At 36.9% G+C, this 15,033-nt stretch overlaps 1 protein-coding gene across 8 annotated transcripts in view; it reads right to left on the reverse strand.

Moving 5' to 3' along the window:
- Window positions 1–221: 221 nt before the first annotated feature.
- Window positions 222–15,033, reverse strand: part of STAT4 (signal transducer and activator of transcription 4) — a 115,140-nt gene continuing 100,328 nt past the window's right edge. For 6 of the 8 annotated variants that reach the window (XM_045480550.1, XM_045480554.1, XM_045480552.1 and 3 more), the window contains 10 exons: window positions 11,749–11,832; window positions 10,159–10,257; window positions 7,262–7,397; window positions 5,670–5,719; window positions 5,313–5,407; window positions 4,883–5,019; window positions 4,120–4,311; window positions 2,903–2,969; window positions 2,442–2,550; window positions 222–522 (listed from right to left, as the gene is read on the reverse strand). In XM_045480550.1, the coding sequence (XP_045336506.1) occupies window positions 496–522; window positions 2,442–2,550; window positions 2,903–2,969; window positions 4,120–4,311; window positions 4,883–5,019; window positions 5,313–5,407; window positions 5,670–5,719; window positions 7,262–7,397; window positions 10,159–10,257; window positions 11,749–11,832 (996 nt within the window). In that variant the 3' untranslated portion in view covers window positions 222–495. The remainder of the gene's footprint in view (window positions 523–2,441; window positions 2,551–2,902; window positions 2,970–4,119; window positions 4,312–4,882; window positions 5,020–5,312; window positions 5,408–5,669; window positions 5,720–7,261; window positions 7,398–10,158; window positions 10,258–11,748; window positions 11,833–15,033) is intronic. The other 2 variants (XM_045480556.1, XM_045480557.1) reach the window with 2 other exon arrangements.

The following is a 15,033-nucleotide window of genomic DNA, read 5'->3' on the forward strand; positions in this document are numbered from 1 at the left end:
CTATTCTGAAATCTTTTTTTCTTTTTTTTTTTTTAAGATTTTATTTTCAAGTAATTCTACATCCAATGTGGGGCTCAAACTTACAACCCCAAGATCAAGAGTCACATGCTCTTCTGACTGAGACAGCCAGGTGCCTCTATTCTGAAATCTTAATACTTAATCCTTCTGGAGCCAAAATCATAAGTAACATGTGAGAAAAAAAATCAGAAATGAAACAAATATATACAAATGAGTCTTTTGTTAATGTTATATTAACAGTGGTTTCTTCAAGTGTCTTATCTTGGAAGTTTATCTGAAGCTTTGGTTTTTAGCATTCCAATCAAAACATTCCCAATTGGTGGTGTCATGCCAGTGAAAGGAGAGCTTCAGACTCCAACCATTTCCTGGAAATTGGTCTATACAAAGCTGAAGAAATAAGATAATGATTGTTGGCAAAGATCAGTCTTTAAGCTTTTTCATTTGCTTCCTTCTTTTGAGTGTCAAGGGTTTATCCTGTCATTCAGCAGAATATGGAGACTTCATCTAAAATTGGAAAATGAAAATGATTTTTGAGGAAACTATTAGTTTTGCAAATAAGCCATAATTTCTTAGGTAAACAGTCTCTTATCTACTATATACATCATAATATTTCTACCAATTAACTACTAAGTATTCACAAATTTTATCCCACAAAAATGTAATGAGAAAATGCTTGTAAAGTGTAGCAAAAGTTCTCCTATAGCTAAATGATTTAAGACAACTAACACTGAAATAAGCTGTCAGAGGGGACTACGGATTTTCCATCCCTGGAAATCTTCAAGAGAAGGACTAAAACTCACTTGATTTATAACCTGTGTAGAGGAGTAATATTTTCCACCCCAAAATGTGTCTTTTTAGCATGTGGATTATTTTAGGATGATGATGATGGTTATTTTTTTAATGTTTATTTATAATTTAAATTTTTTTTCAACGTTTTTTATTTATTTTTGGGACAGAGAGAGACAGAGCATGAACGGGGGAGGGGCAGAGAGAGAGGGAGATACAGAATCGGAAACAGGCTCCAGGCTCTGAGTCATCAGCCCAGAGCCTGACGCGGGGCTCGAACTCACGGACCGCGAGATCGTGACCTGGCTGAAGTCGGACGCTTAACCGACTGCGCCACCCAGGCGCCCCAATGTTTATTTATTTTTGAGAGAGACAGAGACAGAATGCTAGTGGGTTAGGGGCAGAGAGAGAGGGAGACACAGAATCTGAAGCAGGCTCCAGGCTCCGAGCCGTCAGCACAGAGCCCGATGCGGGGCTCGAACTCACAGAGCTATGAGATCATGACCTGAGCTGAAGTCAGACGCTCAACCGACTTAGCCACCCAAGTGCCCCTAGGATGATTATTTTTAAGAAACAAAAGGCTCAGGAAGAAACTTTGACTTTCCGCCTGTCTAAAAGCATTTAGATAGAGGACCTGCTCCAGGAAGGGAGCTATCACCATAGATAACTACAGTATAATATGAACTAGGTATGGTAGACAGGGAGGAATGAACACTTTGTTAAAATTCTTCTCTGTGTCCCATCGTTTCCGTATGGTTCAGCAAACATTTACTTATGAAATGTTTACTCTTTTTCATCTTCCTGTGAATTGTCTTCATTCCTTTGAAGTCCCATACTCCTAGCCCCTTTTCCTTGGCTCAGAATGGCATATAAGCCTCAAGTGTCTGACTGTGAGACTCAAATTCTAATGGCCTCCCTCTTAGTACTTCATTTAGTTAGTAATTATTTGGCTTTCTCCTATTCATCTGTTTCATGTCAATTTAATTCTTAGATTAGCCAAATGAATCTTGATGGGTAAAGTAAAAATTTTTCTCCCAACACCAGATAGAAATCTCTTGGGGCTCAGGGTCTCTCCAAGATTCTATTATTCTAGTATGTTCATCCGTATGTAAATTGGGGGTTTGAATCACCTGATGGCATTGAGGAACAATAATAGATAAAATGCATCCTGAATCACATTTCGCATTTAAGATTGTGACTCACTTCTCAGGAGGGTATTATTATGCTGCTATTGATTGTAATTCATATACTACTTGAAGACTAATGTAAGTGACAATTAATCAAGAAGAATTGGAATTTGTGATGCGTGAACTAAAATAAATATTGACCAGTGGCCAATGGTGAAAGTAGAGACAAAGAGAACATGAGTGAGGCACAGGAATACTTCACCCTTTAGTGGCTTTTGATGGAAAGAACATAAAGCAGTTCAAATGAGGGAAGGTGTCTGCTTTCAATGCCCATAATGTCAGTGACCCACAGCAACATACAGACACACCCAGTGTTATGCACATGGAATTGTTCCAACAAATGTGTTTTCTCACTTCTCAGGCAGAACTTGAGCCCTTTTGAGTAACAGGTACCACATTTGCTTCATTAGGAGTGCCCCCGACCAGCAATGGAAAAGAAAGGGAACATACTGCAGTTTCAATTGTTGTGGGACTCAGGTTTTCTCTCAGCACTGCATATACACTTGGAGACATGGGAAGAAGATCTGTTGGAGAATGTGGCTCAGTTGAATCACTTCGGCTTAAAGAGATAACAAAGTACATATTGAAAAGGATTAAATGGAACTCATTGCTAGGGCTTCATCTATTTGTGACATGGAGATGCCTAATTCATTGTTTGAAATGAGAGCACTCAGCCTATTATGGAATATACAGCATATAGAAGGACAACTTTATAATTCCAGTTATGGTAGACTATGGAGCATTCTGAAGAGTCGCTTTATGTATTAAAGAAAATGGGACATTGAGCATTGAAATGCTTTATTGTCAGGTATATGTACTCTGCTCTATCCTTCAATTTCCTGTAGAAAACCTTATTTTTTTAAAAAATAAATTCAGTAATAGTTATTTTACACGTGGCTAAGGTTACTTACATTGTTGAAATGGGGATAAATACAGATGGAACATAACCTTTGTCCCCCCTTTCTGTTGGTCTTGAGACTAGAAAAGAAAGGCAGGATAAAATGTTACCAATATTACTGATAAAATTATTAAAGAGTCTAGAAAAATATAAGTAATGTTAAAAAGAAGAGAGATAATATGATTGTTTAGCGATTCACAAAAATTTTTAGCTGAATAGATGAAACAGTATTTTAGAGAACCTGAAATGTGCCAGAAGAGAAAAACAAATCTCTTGCCAGGCCTAATCTGACTTTGCATATTACTGTCTCCAAAATGCATGGGAAAAATTGAGAGTGAGCTATATTACCTATCTTCTATCTTCTATGTTATGTTTAAGTTTGATTGTAAAGACTGATTTATTTGTGTGCTGGAGGGATTTAAGGTAACTCTAGGGCAGCAGCAAGTCACCATCTGGGAGTTAACAACTGCAGGATATTTCACAAGATGGTGCTCGTAGATTTAGTGGCTATCCATGAACATTGTAATGGATCATATACGCTTTTATTAGAGACACAGAATGGTGAACTTACATTACAGTTACATAGCTAATTTTATTTATGTCCTGTCATGTATTTAACAAATATTTACCAATTACTTATTTTGATCAGGTGTTATTTAAGCCCCTTTGCAACCAGGAAAGGCAGGCATGTCAAGACTTGTTATTGGTAGGCCAGCAGTAGTGGGGAATGAAGCACAGACCCCTTTGTCCCCTCCCTGCCAAATAACCATACAATCTGAGTTGTGCGATGATAGTAGGTAAAAAATATAAAGCTTGTAAACCCCAGGCTTCTTTTGCAGAAAACAAACTCGCCTAACTTGTGACAGCTTTCTAATCATTACTTCCTCATTATTTTTCTTCTCCCAAAGTCATAGAGGTGAAGTCAGCACCACTTCTATTTTAGGAAGGAGAAAACTCAAACTCTACAAGTGGCTGTAAGAGGCCACCATGCCGTGGTTAAGTCCTGTCACAACTATTGATTACTAACTACTCTGCTGGAGTTGGACAGCCCCAGCCATCCCTCCTCAGAAACTGACACACTACTTCATTTCTAAGGCTTTGACCTCCATGTACCCCCTAGGTCTTATGATGATCAAAGTAAACATAAAAAGAGGAACTTTGTTTACTTTACTCCAGTATGAGGTCATTTTCCAAAATCTGGACAAAACAAGCAAACCAAAAGAAACTAACCTTCGCACGGCTGGGAGCTGTAGTGTTTACCGAAGGCTTTGTCTTTGGGAATGTCAGGATAAAGGAACTTCAGAGGGTTTTCAGGAATGTTTTCAGCCATAATAACCTTGTAGTCTCGAAGGATGTCAGCAAATGGCAGAGCAGACAACCGGCCTTTATTGTAGGGTTCTACAGAGTGGAATCTCACTTCTCCTGGAAAAACAGAAAGGGTGAGGGGCCTCTGGGTGGCTCAGTTGGTTAAGCATCCAGCTCTTGGTTTGGGCCCAGGTCATGATCTCATGGTTCGTGAGATCAAGTCCCACGTCATGCTCTATGCTGACAGTGTGAAACCTGCTTGGGATTCTCACATGCTGCTTCTCTTTCGCCCCTCCCCCATTCTCCCTCTCTCTCTTTCAAAATAAATAAATAAACTTAAAAAAAAAAAGGGTGGATGAGGGGAGGAATATTCAGGCTTCTGCAGGGCATTCTTTGCGCATTCTTTGCGGGCATTCTTCCTACCCACGTTATCTTTATGTCACTGGCTATAAAACAATGCTAGCCCTTTTCTGCAGTGTGGATGGTACATATGGCCATGTGATAGAGGACACCCACATAGGCTGTGAAAAATTCACGGTTCTCTCTTCTGGGACAACTGTAACAATTAATTTTCAAGCTCACCGAACACATGAAAAACAGAACACACACTACACACTTCTGAAAACTGAAACACCAATAGTCAGAGTCAATACTAACTTCACATGAATAAACAAGAGTAAGCATGTACCATTTTCAGAATGGTCTACCCAGGTGAAAGTTATTCCTCCAAGGTGGCTTTCGCTGAATCTTAACAAAAAGGTTCCAGGCATTTTATCCTTTAGCAAGAGTCGTTCCTTCTCTTTGCTAACAAAGCCCATGACATACCTAAAAATAGAACAATGCATAGTTTTATCTGATCAAACACTATGATTTGTTACACTTGCATTTATTTCATCCACAAAGAACAGATTTGTACTGAGTGTGATAAAAGTCAATGAAATAGTCTTCTAAGATTAGATATCAGTACTCTGTGAAGAATGTAGGAAACCGAACCATTCCCACCACCCCCCCCCCGACACTAAACATGTTTACAAAGAAAAGAAAAAGAAGGGAAAAAAACAACAGCATAAAAATAAGAACCTAATGAACTCTTATGGAAAATAGAACCTGTAACTCACCCATCGATCCAAAGAGGAAGAATGTGTTTCTTAATTAGATCTAATATTGCTTCAAGCCATGTCCAGAAGGTAAATGATTTACCAGGTAAGTGTTCCTAGTGGAATAAAAAAACATGTTAGGACAATGATTATTTCAATAGTAATAATCGAATATTATTTCAAATACTATTTCAATAGTAATTGATATAATAATTCAAGTTTCATTTTTCAATGAAATATTTCCTCTAAGTCAGACAATAGAGTTAAAAAAATAACTGCATCCAGGAAGCCCTTAAAACCCCAATTATACTATGGAGGCTTAAAAAGAAGCACTACTAAAAAATGATCTAAATGATATTCTTGTTCCCCTGTTTGTACCTTGCAGAACTTGGCCCAGGTGAGATGACCATCATTGTAGCTAGACTGGACTAAAATGAAAGAAAAGAATGAGATTTTTATTAAACAATTAAACTCTTCAATATGGTGCTCAATTTAGATTTTGCCCAGCCCCTTTCAAGAATTTCTTAAGCACCTGCTATGGGTTTACAGTGTGCTTAATACTAGGAACAGTAAAGATGTAAGATACAAAATTTATCATCTAAGAAAAATTCTTTTTAGTGGAGGCGCTAAGATAGTTTTAGGAAGAGGGTGAGTTTTTAGGACCAGGTCCCCAGTGAATGAATAGGATATAAGTTATCACAGGAGGATGAATAAACCACTCCAGTAGTAAGAATAATGCAGGATGAGGCATAGTGGACATGAACATGGCTTAGGTAGGAGACAGTAAGAGCTGCCTAATGTTGGTAAATAAACATAAATTTATGTAAGTTAGATATAGCCAGATTACCAGGAGTCCTGATTATTGCCATGAAAAGAATGAACTAGAGATCCATTAGGCAATAAGGAGCCTTTGACTACTTTGATCCAGGGAAATGAAAGGATACACAAGTTTCTATCTACATTTTTAAGGAAATTATAACCCACAAGGATAATTTGATAATAATCTGAAAAGGTATGGCCACTATCTGTACTATATATTTAAAAACTTTATTCAATCAACACATATTTACTGAATGCCTACTATTGAATTTATAAACTAAAGTTCAAAAAGCATATTTACATTAACTAAATTTTTCAATATTCCCCAAAGGTCTGATTTATTTATTTATTTATTTATTATTTTTTTTCAATAGGTCTGATTTATTTAAATACCTATTGATCACATAGTAGGTACAAGTGGCAACCCAGCATCACTTGCCAAATTACACACGATTTCACTGCTGTTCTCAAATCTATCTTTGGCCTACTTTAACTAGAAATGCATACAAATCCAATGCTAAATGTGTTCACCCAGACTTGTCAAAATGTAGATATCTTTTGAAATTCTTTTAGAAAAATCTTACACTATAGTCACTATATGAAGTACCAATGACTATTTTGCAAGTTTAAAAAATATTAGTCAAAACTGAAATTTCCTGATACAGAGGATTAAGTATTGCATGGGTGGCTTTGAATTTCTAGTAAATTCCCTGGTCCTGGAATCAGCTATTGTCCAGTTGTTAATGACCATTGTGATATTGACGTGAAGGATCAAGGCTTCACATCACACTAAGTGGAAATGGCACAGAAACACCCTGGAGACTGGAGAGTGGAATGGAAAGGAAGGGGCTTTGGACCTGGACAGACTTGGCCCGTGTCTTGGCTCTGCTGTGTACTAGCCACGCAGCCGTGGCAAGTCACTTAACGTCTGAAACTAAGTACCCTCATCTATAAAATGTAGAAAACAATGAGATACCCTTTCTGAGGAAAGAAAACATAACATTTAGCTCTGTGCCTCACAATATGGTAGACAGTCAATAAATTATGACTATCATTATTATTATTATCGGTAGTAGTAATATCACCTTGTTCTTTAAAATACTTGAGTACCCAAAACAGAGGCCAAGTCTTCTACATCTACCAGCTCTCACCTGTAAGCTTCTCTGCCAACATATTGAGTTGATCTGAGTTAAGGCCACGACCTACATATGATGAAAACTGCCAGCTCATCACTTCCAGGAGTTGACTCAAAGTGGCAGATGGAGGATTATTAAAAAAAACCAAGTTCTGAAATAGAGTTTTTAATGATGATTATATTCATTCATTACATTGAGCACACTATAATTCAATATATAAAGTTCCTGTTTTAAACTCTTTATGCCAATCTAAGTTAATACAGAATATTGTCTCATCTCTCTTGTGCCTTTTATTTTTACTTCTTTAGTTTTTTAAAGTTGGGGTATCTTTTGAACTGCCTTTTTTTTAAAGGATTTATTTTATTTTTAGAGAGAGAGAGCATTAATGGGGGAGAGGGGCAGAGAGAGAGAGAAAGAGAGAGAGAATCCTAAGCAGGCTCCATGCTCAGCACAGAGCCAGATGCAGGACTCAGTCCTACGACCCTGGGATCAGGAATTGAACTGACATCAAGAGTCAGGCAGGGGCTTAACCGACAGAGCCACCCAGGTGCACTTCTGTTGTGCTTTTTAATTGAACTGATTTTGTCTTTTCCTAAAGAGTTCCTTAATCTTTGAGTCCAATAACATATATGGCTCCATCTATCCTTGAAAGAATAATTGGGCATCTTTTAAATTTCCATAGACTATGGGAATTAACTCATTAAGTACTTAACAATTAATCAGTACTTAATCAATTAAGTACTTAATCAATTAACTCATATAAGTACTTAACATTGTCCAACAGATCATCGGACAAATACTCTTTTCTGAACTAATAATCTTAAACAAAACCTATATCAAGTTATTAGTTTATCACGGGTTGGTACAAGTTACACCTTGAACAAACAAAGCATCCCACAGCACAAAAATGGTTAAGTCTCAGGCTAAAGAAGGTGACCCTACAATATGAATTCATAATTCACCTGAGTCCTGTTTTATGGATAATAAAGTAGTCTTTTCTTTTGATCTGGACAGCAGCATCTTCTGTGTGATTAACTGCAAACAAGATTGCTTGTACCAGGAACTGGGTCAACATTAATGAAAGAGAAGACTTTATCTCAGATTACTGGGAAGCAGAAGATGTGAAAGCCAAAAAAGATGTCCTAAGGAGAGTAGCAGGGCAAGAATTAACTAACCTAGTGCAGTGCAGGGAGAAGGTCTTTGGTGAGCGGGAACTAAGCTGGGCAGCAAGAAAAAGAATCAATCCAAGAGATTTCAGAAAATGGGACTGAAAGAAGACACAGCACCCAACACCAACAAAGAGTGGGAGATAGGAAGGGGAGGAATGGAGAGAGAGAGTTTCTGGAAAGGCAGTTTCCCCTGAACCAGAAAATTGTGTCTGGATAAATGACCAAAAATCATAGAATATAATCAAGGTATAGGAGCTTGGGTTTTGAAGCAGAATAGAATAAAGAAGAGAACCAGAGTTCATTGTTATGCTGAACTCTAAGTAGGCTGTGCATCCAAGTTTTAGGAGCTATATATGATCTGCATCTCCAGATTCCTCATCCAGGAGCAGAGTAGAATCTGGGATTGTCAGTATGACAACTTTGGTGGCTTTCTTACAGAAGAAGGATGCTGAGGAAGTCTTAGTGCAACAGTACTGTGCCAAGGACAAAGAAGTGACCCATCTTCCCTCCTACATCCTGGAGTTGAATGAAAAGCTCTGAATATGTGTAGCTCGCAACGGGAAATGGCATTTATTTCCAGGGGTGTAGGCTCTTCTTGGCTTTAAAGACCAGGTGGCTTCTCTAATGAGTCCTGTTCTCACTATTATCCTGAGAGGAAGCGAGGTACCATGTACCCTGTGCAGCCTTCCTCTCTACAGTTTATCTGTTTCCTCTCTACAGTTAATCTGTTTCAGATGCCAGGGCACCGGAGGATGAGAAAGAATAAGGCTGAGTCATTTTCCATGTTGTTTCCTTATTAGGCCCACTTTTAAAAAAGAGAAAGAACACTTAGAGCCAACTCATTATGTCTGTTCTTGTTGCTAGAACCCAAGGTAACAAAAATTCTTCCCTTAAGAGTGAATATTTGCTTTGAATTAGGAAGAAATGTTATTTACATTTGACCTATTTTCTCTAGCCCTTGGTGGTTTCCAGGACAACAACACTGAGGTTTTGTAAGATGGAGCAAAGGGAAGGGCTGACTCATCTTTTTTGCCACTCCCTTCGCTGGTTGTCTTATAAGAAGAGCATCTGTTTTGGGCTTGCTTTGTAACTTAGGGCCACTTTTTGATCTATTTCTCAAATAACCACCAGGTGGCATTAAAACCCAACTTGAGCCTAGAATGGATTAAATCTATAATCAACCTGAAAATATTTATAATCAGAGGGTAGGTTAGGCAAGATTGGTTAATGTTCTAGTCACTTATTTGGAAGCCAATTTTCTACCTTTGTAGAAAAGTCTCTTTGGAGGTGTGGCCAAAAGTAAGGAGGTAAACACAGCAGTCAGATACTAAATTCTAGACCAAGAAGTCTCCCCAAGCCCAATTAACAGAGCCACAGGATGGGCTTAGAAGTCTCTGTGATGCACCTAGTTGGAAGGTGACCAGATCCTCAGAAGAACCAATACCTGTCTGTCAGTTTTGCTAGTTGGAACCCTCCCAGCGTCCAAGCCCATCAGAATATATTGCTTTAAATATAACATGAGAGAGGATTCATACAACTAAATATATTGGAGTTCTGGAATAAAATAACCCAAAAAGTCATGCCAAATTTCATATATATATAGATATATGGATACATATTCAAAATTCATGTCTATCTATCTATCTATCTATATATATATATATCTTTTGATGCATATGGGTTTTATTGACAATAAAACAAATCAAATATAATTAAAGGAGGAGAAATAGGAATAGACTCTACCTGGGAATCATTGGTTGACACATTGTACCAAATGATGGATGCCCAAGCATTAGGTAACTGACTGACATTGGAAATCATCACCACAGGTAATGAGCTGGTCTGGTTTAAAAAAAAAAAAAAAAAAAAAAAAAAAGCACTGTTATTGTAGGTAGTTGCACCTTGCACTAATTTTATACTTGACTCTGTCCCCTGAAGGGCTATCTCAAGGCAGCTCCACTCCTTTAATCCTGGTGTCTATACTGCCTTGGATACAAAAATGACTTGTGAAGGTACGGGCACTTTCTGAGCATGTATGAGTCAAAGTACAGGGATGAATGGAGCCATAGAAACAGGAATTCTTTCAGACTGCTTGGTCAGTTAGGTTCTCCAATATCTTCCCTTGACATCATACAAATATTTATATTTTCTCATATATATAGACTAAAATGCAGCTAATTAGAGGTTGTATTCATTTTGCTACTGTCCTCTTAATAAGTTACTTTAAAGAACTTAATTTTAAATTTATCTCTGAAATGGTCAATATATTCAAGTTATGATCTGACAGTCTAATTAATGTCAGTACTAAATATGGGGCTTTTTAACTGCAGAAGATGGAGAGGTGAGCAATTCTGGAGAAACATAGCTGCCTGGTCTGCTGTGGAACTCACCCTAGTAGTACTGGTACAGAGTTTTCAACCTCATGGAATAAACAGGCTTTCACAGATAGTGTGTGGAACCAATCAGCCTACATTAGTCCCTTCCCCATAACAGGTTAGATCTTTGTAGACAGTAAAATACCCAGCTTAAGAGGTCACAGAAATAGAAGTTTAGGGAAAAGAGATGAGGAAGGCATTTATGGAAACATTTTACAAATTTACATTCATCAAGACAACAAAAGAAAGGCAGGACTTTAAAACAATACATCCCACAAATAAGATCGTATCTGGGGTGTGTAAAACCGTGTTTGTTCATTCATGCACTGGTTCATTCATTTATTCGACAAATGTCGAACAGCTACTATGTGCTAGACATTGAGTGAGTCACTGGTAAGGAGTGACAAAGTCATGATGTCCTGCCTTCAAGTAGCTCAGAGTCAGTCATGTTCAATTTAATCCTCAGAATTTCTTTATTCCTTTTTTGAGCACAACGGTGACTGTTACAATAGAATCAAAACAATGCACTGTTAAAGTTCCTATCATTTGTCTTTACTCATTATGCTAGAAAAACCTTCCTTCTGAGGGATTTTATGTAAAGGTTAAAATTTTGAAAATACATCACTATGTGACATAGTTTAAGGCTTTCCACTGAGTATACATGACTCAGAATAGTCCAGAAAACGAACCCAGCAAACATGCAATATGGGTAAGAAATCCAATCTGTATCGAATTGATAATGCCCATGAGATTTTATCATTTATATTTAACCAGAATAGTATACATTCTAACAGTAGAATGTTGACTAATTAGTAACTGACATAATGATTTTCCAAAGAAAAACAACAACAACAAAAAAATAGAGAATGTACTAAAACCTAGAAAAGACTCAGCTTTCATCTACAAATGACAACAAATTACTGAAAATATTATTAGCAAAGAGTTAATTGATACCTACCTCTAAATCTATGGTCAGGCCATAGAGGCAGATCTGTGTTTCAAAGGTTATAGAATGAAGCTCTTCAGTCACCATGTGACAGCCCTAAGGAAGAAAGAAGTAAGTTGTTATCTTACAAATGTATTCCTGCTATCTATTAGTAGGCCTGCTTCTATACAAATTAATACATTCTTGAATGCCCTAAACATTCCCTATTATGGAATATTCCCTTTTATTATTTGAAGAAGTTATTTTGAGTATTATACAGAGTGAGAAATATTCATTTCCACAAACAGAACGATTTTAAGTCTCCATAACAATTTAACTTCTGACTCAAAATTCCAGCATATTTTTGTCAGTTTAAGTGCAGACAAATAATTATTTATTTTTAATTTTTAAAAATCAGTCCTTTCAACTTACAAACTATTAATAAAAGCGAGGCATATGTGTGTAGATATAACAGAAACAAGTGAGTATCATAATTAATTTATTTAAAAAGAAAGCAAGATTTCCTTCTGGTTAAACATGGCAGGTGGAAAACATGTATTTTCTTCTGCTCCCTCCAGAAACTGCAATAAGTTTTGTTAACTTTTTAGTAAAGTAAAACTATAATCTAGATGCCCAATGAGAGGTGGGGGAGTATGGAGTGAGGGTGGCAATGAGGGGCAGTGTCTCTCAGAACAAGGGGTTGGAAGCATTGAGGCCCTGAGGCCAGAGAGTGAAGAGGGCTGAACAGGGGAGTAATTTTGAACCCATGTAATGAGGTCCCCACCCCTCCCTGTCGCTGGAGTGGGACAGAAGGTTTACTCTCTAGAGTGGATGAATCAGAGGAACTAGAGAGGCTATCTGCATTTCAGATCCAAGGCCAAACTGAGGGAAGGGATAAGATACAATGCAGAAAAGAGGAAGATCCTGTAAAAGTCTATGAAGAAGTCTGTGCCCCTTTCTTTGACATCTCCAGGAAAGACATCTGGGAAGTGGACGAGATCAAGGAGACAACTTACAGACATTGCCTTTGGGGGCCCCCAATAAGACATTCAGGTCCTAATAATCACCCTTAAGTCTACAATTCCCAACATGCACATAGAGCTTCCAGACTTTTAGTGCCTTTCTCCTGAATAGCAAACATTTGACAATCACCAAACATGACAAAACCTGTTACATGAATATTGATACAAAAATCAACAAGAAAGAACTCAGAAAAAAGAGATACTGCAAAAAAGCAAGTGGAGAGTTTACAAAAAATGTATCAGGGTCAGTTTTATACATTAGCTTAACAAATAAATGGCATAAGAATGGGGCAAATCAACCAATCATAATGGGTGGACATCAGTTGGATACTGATTTGCACAAACCAACTGTAAAAAGATCTTTTTGAGAAAATGGAAAAATTTGAATAATGGAGTTTTATTAAGGAAAGATTTTAAGAAATTGCTACTTTTGTTTTTTTTGTGTTAAGTGTACTGTGGTTAAGGTTTTTAAAAACCTCTTATCCAGAAGTTTTGCCTACCAAAATATCAATGAGTAAGATGTTATCCTATCTGGAATTTAAGTACTCCAGAAAAAAAAGTGTGTGTATAGGGGGAAAACAGATGAAATAAGACAGGCAAATGTTAATCATTGTTGAAGTTGAGTGATGTATAAATGGAAGGTTCATTGTATTTCTGTCTCTCCTTTTGTGTGTGTGTGTGTGTATTCACTAAAAAGCCCAAGATGTTTAAAGCTCTTTATTAATATCCTTAAAGATGTAACAAATATATTACATCAGTGAAACAAGACTAAGATTCTATCAAAAGGAACATTCAGAAAATAATAATTAATAATTAAAAATATAATAAGAGAAATAGACAAGTCAGCAGAAGGACTGGAAACAACGTGAAAGAAATGTCCCAGAAAGTAAAACAAAAAAATGAAGAAATTAAAAAAAAAATAGGATAGAAAAGACAGTAAAGAATTAATACACAAACTCCAATAACAAGCTAACAGAAATTCCAGAAAACTAATAGAGAAAATGGAATAGAAAAAAGATCAAAAGCATAACTCAATGATAACACTCATACACTGCTGATGGGAGTTGGTAACATCACTTTACAGAATAATTTCTCAATATCTAGTAAAGTAGAAAATGCACTTCCTAGGATGATGGTGAAAGGAATTAAAAAAACCAAAAAAATAAAAAAAATGTACACAGAATCATAGGGCAATCAGCCCAAATTAGAGCGAGTGATGGAGGATTCCCAGAGGGATGTTGCCAAGAAAAATGAAAAAAACAAAAACTCAGATTGAGTTGTTTGGCCATATTGCAAAAAGTTTTCAAGTTTTGAAGAAGGGTTTTGGGCTATATTAGTGACAGGTACATAAAATAAAGTGATGAAATAAAAAAAATTGAGGCAACTAATAAATCCAGGGAAAACTAAAAGTAATACAAGAATGGAAATACAATTATACTATGATATATGGTCAGCTGTTAATAATTTTTATATACTCATAGTAATGTAAACATTGAATATATTGACTAAGCCAAAATATATTATATAATGATACTGTGAAGGTGGGGGGAAATTTACATGTATGGAGATCTGCTATAAAAGAGCCATAGTTTAACCTTTTATAGAAAGAATTCAGGAGTTAGATATATAATTTAAAAAAAAAATCAAGAAATGGTAGGGGCATCTGGGTAGTTCAGTCAGTTAAGAGTCCAACTCTTGATTTTCCTCAGGTCATGATCTCACTGTCGTGAGATTAAGCCCTGCATTGGGTTCGGTGCCAGGCATGGAGCCTGCTTGAGATTCTCTCTCTCTCTTTCTCTTTCTCTCAAAAAATGCTAGTATGATGTTAGTATAATACTTCAACTCAAAAAATGATCACCTCTGAAAAGTGGGTTTAGAGTGGGAAAGAGTGGGACAGAGATTGCTGTTTTCCTTGATGAAATCTTACAGCACCTTGCTATGTGCCCAAGACCAGCAGCACTGTCACATAAAAGCTTGTTAGAAAAACAGGATCTCTGGCCTTATCCTAAGCCTACTGAATCAGATTCTGCATTTTAACAAGAACCTCGGGTGGAATTTGTGAGGCAATGAGTCTCAATGTGCTGTATTCACATTATGTTTAGTCTCAAACGAGTTGTGGAAAATTTGGAGATGGTATAAAAGCCTTCAACAATTAAAAAAAAAAAAAAAAGCCTGTGGGAACCTGTAAACAGAAGTGGAATTATTGAGACTAGAAACTCAGGGTAGGATTGGAGGCAGCAGAATCAGCTTTAGGAGAAATGATCTAATATTGAATATGTATTAATAACAAGTTGGA

This window comes from Leopardus geoffroyi, chromosome C1 (assembly GCF_018350155.1).
Source record: "Leopardus geoffroyi isolate Oge1 chromosome C1, O.geoffroyi_Oge1_pat1.0, whole genome shotgun sequence".
Taxonomy (NCBI): Eukaryota; Metazoa; Chordata; class Mammalia; order Carnivora; family Felidae; genus Leopardus; species Leopardus geoffroyi.